The sequence below is a fragment of the Mytilus trossulus genome, chromosome 5, assembly GCF_036588685.1.
Source record: "Mytilus trossulus isolate FHL-02 chromosome 5, PNRI_Mtr1.1.1.hap1, whole genome shotgun sequence".
Taxonomy (NCBI): Eukaryota; Metazoa; Mollusca; class Bivalvia; order Mytilida; family Mytilidae; genus Mytilus; species Mytilus trossulus.
Window position 1 is genome coordinate 4,151,210 of NC_086377.1, and position 4,774 is coordinate 4,155,983.

The window sequence follows — 4,774 nt, forward strand, 5'->3', positions numbered from 1 at the left end:
TGAGTAAAAGTCTGTCACGATGTTTTCTGTATAATGATCTGGTCAATAAATTAGTCAGACGTTAATCAATCTAAAGTTGTGTTTAACACGGGTTTGCTCTACTGTATATTAAGAAACACCTAAATAAAAGTGCATATTTTATTACAAAAGTAATGTTGAATTGGTCTTTAGAAACGTGTTTTGTGGTAATAAGCTTGTTTACGATCAATTGACATATAGCATGTGTTACATTTGATTATTTGTTTCAATCTTTAACCTTTAACCTTTATTAATGTTCAAATAAACGAATCAAAGAAAAGTTACATAAAATTATCGAAAAAAAAGACGATCGAGTGCATGGTGTGATTTCAATCACTTTCTATATTAGTTTTTCTTACTGTTCTCAGCTGGTGATAGGTTTGTATAAATACAGAAAGATGTGGTATAGGTTCTCACAGGACATTCTCCCAGTACAAATGGCTACACCAAGAAGCTTATTTACCATTTTGACGATACTTTTGTCTTTTCAGCAAACTTTGGCACTCAATAAGGTCAGTAGTGTTCCCCTAGGTAGCAGTATACCAGGTCAGGGAAATGTAATCGGTTGGCCATATGGTTTAGGAGGCAGTATAGGTAGTGGTCCCGGAGGTGCAGGGCCAGGTTCTGGTACTGGTTGGCCATATGGTCTAGGAAGCAGTATAGGTAGTGGTCCCGGAGGTGCAGTACCGGGTTCTGGAACTGGTTGGCCATATGGTTTAGGAGGCAGTATAGGTAGTGGTCCCGGAGGTGCAGGACCGGGTTCTGGTACTGGTTGGCCATATGGTTTAGGAGGCAGTATAGGTAGTGGTCCCGGAGGTGCAGGACCGGGTTCTGGTACTGATTGGCCATATGGTTTAGGAGGCAGTATAGGTAGTGGTCCCGGTGGTGTAGGACCGGGTTCTGGTACTGATTGGCCATATGGTTTAGGAGGCAGTATAGGTAGTGGTCCCGGTGGTGCAGGACCGGGTTCTGGTACTGGTTGGCCATATGGTTTAGGAGGCAGTATAGGTAGTGGTCCCGGAGGTGCAGGACTGGGTTCTGGTACTGATTGGCCATATGGTTTAGGAGGCAGTATAGGTAGTGGTCCCGGAGGTGCAGGACCGGGTTATGGTACTGGTTGGTCATATGGCTTAGGAGGCAGTATAGGTAGTGGTCCCGGAGGTGCAGGACCGGGTTCTGGTACTGGTTGGCCATATGGTTTAGGAGGCAGTATAGGTAGTGGTCCCAGTGGTGCAGGACCGGGTTCTGGTACTAGTTGGCCATTTGGTTTAGGAGGCAGTATAGGTAGTGGTCCCGGAGGTGCAGGACCAGGATCTGGACCGGGTGGGCCATATGGGTACCGAGGAAATAATGGTGGTGGATTTGGAGCAGGTATGTACCGCTTTCCTTGTTTATTTGATTTTGATATAGAAAAAAAATGGAAAATTAAGAAAATTATGTTACCTCAAATTCATTAAACTACTAGTAATTTTTATCCACACATTGTCGTTTTTGTGTATGTGTTTCCTAACTTGAGCCTATATATAAGATATGATATTGAGGACTCGGTTCACAATCCTTAACACTTCATACATATATATGTACTTTTATATCGATATATAACTCAGGAGATCTTAATCAGCATGTATTTCTTTATTAGATATTGTCTGAATTATCTCATTTTTTTAACAACATTTCAAAACTAAAATAAACGGTACATTTTATGTTAAAACAGTTAGCTTTTCGACAGTTGGGGTCTCTTTATTTATGCTGAAGGCATTAATATTGGAACATCTAAAAAAAACCAGTACAAGTGTTGGCGAGTTCGTATATCTTATAAGTAAAGAGAACATTATTTGAAACAAATACAAATAATCGATATACGAATAACAGTTGTTATCATAAAATAAATTTCATTGTTTTATGAATGTCTTAAACCCCTTGATTCGAGTGGCAATTATTTGATGAAACTAGCGTTTTTCGTCACTGTTGAGTGTTATTGTCCATGTCACTAACTGGTTTTGCGTTCATAATTCGATACTGTTTAACATGATGACTTGATTTACTCACAATTTTACAAATCAAATCTTGCATATTTGAAATATGATCTTTGTCAATCTTTTTGCAATTATTTGCGCTTTATATATTAAAAAAATATCATCCTATCATAGAATTATGTTTCTGTCATGAACAATATCATTGTATATTGATGTTTAATGTCCATACAAACGATTATTCAAAGAAAAAACCCGAACTATATGCTGTGTCAAAATATACTTATTGTTTTTTTTATGAAAACTGGAATTACTTTATTTATACTTAAAACCTCAAATCGTAAAGTTAATTCACCTTTTTAGAATCTACAGGTCTATTGATAGTATAATTGCTCGCTAATTTTGCTGTACACATTTGCAAGTATTACCAAGAATGCTTAAATTCTGAGACTTCCAGTTCCTTATTGTTTTACAGGAAGATGGTGGTGTACCTGTCGTAGCTGGTCCTGTCGTCAGGGAGAAATACAAATCAGCAGTCAATGTCGTCTGCCCTTCTTTTCTTGGTGGAACAGAACATGTTGTAAATGGCTGCCATGGTGGGCTACTAATGCTTCCGGTAATTGCGGTTACCGTGGGTGCGGTATCAACAGACGACCTTCCGTTGGACTAATTGGAGGCATGCGTAAACCAAAGGCTTACTAAACACGACAAGGTAACATCTATTTTGTTTAGAAATTCTTTACAATTACAAGTATTTCCTGACACGCTTCTTTTGTTTTTGGCAATTATTTATATATGTGTGTGTGTTTAAATGTAGGGAAGAAACGCAGAGAAATGACGTTCATAATGTGATGCTTCAATTGCGAATCGACATAACATAAATTGAAACTAGCTTAAAACAAGGCAAACTTGTATACGTTTAATACGTTAGTGGTATAATATTACCCAATATTATAACAAAACAACCACGAGAAAAAACGAAAACTAAAAAAAACCAAGACAGAACGTGAAGTCAAAACGTAGTGTAAAAACGTAAAGTCACTCAATATATTGTAAAATTAAAGCTCAAGCACACCACACGAATGGAAAACAACTGTCATATTACGAACTTGATATATGCATTTCTTATGCAGAAAAAAAGTTGGTTACCTTGTTTTATGGCTAACTGAAGCTTTGCTCTGTATAGTAGTGGCATACTATTTTATTATAGTAACACGTATGTGTGACTAAAGCATACAAAAAGCTAACGTATTAAAATGTTACATTTAAATACACGTATGTAATTCCTAACATCAAAGGTTATAAATGATATCATTTTGCTGTTGTTAATCATACAAATTTAGGTTGATAGATCAAGAAAAAAAGAACAAAACGATGTAAGGTTGTTAACAGAATACAAGTTATTCATAAAACATACATCAACATATTCCTTCATCAAAACATTGAAGTAGTAGTTTACACAGTTTGAACACAATGATAGTGATTAAATGAATGATGGATTTATTAACTTCCCATAATTCATAGGTACATACTATAAATCACCGAATCGACAATACTACCATTTAATTTTTGCGATACCAAATTCGTTATTAAAGAATTGTTATTTAGACCCTGATATGATTACATAATCCATATACTCATATCCATAGGTACATAATATAAATAACCGAATCGACAATAGTTATTTTTTTAACTAAATACTACCATTTAATTTTTGCGATACCAAACTCATTATTAAAGAATTGGTATTGAGGAACCCTGGTATGATTACATAATCAATATACTCATCTATGCACGTTTTATAACATCATAAATAGTTATTAAGGTAACTAATTACATATCAATACTTTGCTTATTAGAATATCAGTCTAGTTATCAGCTCTCTATTAATATTAAGTGTGTTTTGAAAAAGCTGATCTTGCATTCAATATTTTGCATATTTTGCAATGACAAATTAATAAAATATTGTTATTGAGGAACTATTGTATGAATACATAGATACGTATCACAACATTATTCAATGTAATTAAGGTAGAATAACTGAGTATCACTATGTTCGGTTTTAAAATAGGAGTCAAAACTTAGTATAGTTCTAAGATTACATCTGCAAATTTAAACACGTTGACTTATTAGTGCCTGATGGTTTGTTGGAATAAAGAACAATAATTAGTGATTTGCATTTCTATTATTTTGAATGGTTAAACATATACGAACTATAATGGTTTGTTTGAATCAAATATATAACTTTATAATTTAAGTGGATATTAGCTAATGAATTGATTATTAAATTCATTGATAACTTTGTTTCCTTTTTTTGTAGGTGGATAACTGACATGTCAAGGATCTTTCTTCTGTAATGTTGTAAATAAATGAATTGCATCTTGATGCTTGCTTTTTACTATGATTCATACATGTAATCAGTACAGTGAAATAAAACCAACAATTAGTATATGCAGATAAAAAGGATATGGAAGTACAATACATCTTTTATTTGTTTTATATATATACATAGATTTTTCAAGTTAATGTTTGAATATGTCCCTGGCTTACTCAGTCCTGTATATATGTGTATATATCAATACCCATCTATTGAAACAACATGATGTGTAGTTCATATTATTAGCAGTATAACAGTTAGCGTCTGATAAAATACGACCAGAATGTCATGTGACAGACAAGCGACAAGACATATGGACGGATTAATGAACTGTTAATAATACAATCAAATGAAGATACATTATGCTGTCTACTCCCTTTGAGTAATAGTAAACATAATCATACCT

At 34.3% G+C, this 4,774-nt stretch overlaps 1 protein-coding gene across 1 annotated transcript; it reads left to right on the plus strand.

Moving 5' to 3' along the window:
- Window positions 1-453: 453 nt before the first annotated feature.
- LOC134719365 (uncharacterized) lies at window positions 454-2,699 on the plus strand. The gene is made up of 2 exons (XM_063582369.1): window positions 454-1,389; window positions 2,467-2,699. The coding sequence occupies exons 1-2, from the start codon at window positions 456-458 to the stop codon at window positions 2,691-2,693; spliced, it is 1,161 nt and encodes a 386-aa protein (XP_063438439.1). The 5' UTR covers window positions 454-455; the 3' UTR covers window positions 2,694-2,699.
- The last annotated feature ends 2,075 nt before the right edge of the window (window positions 2,700-4,774 follow it).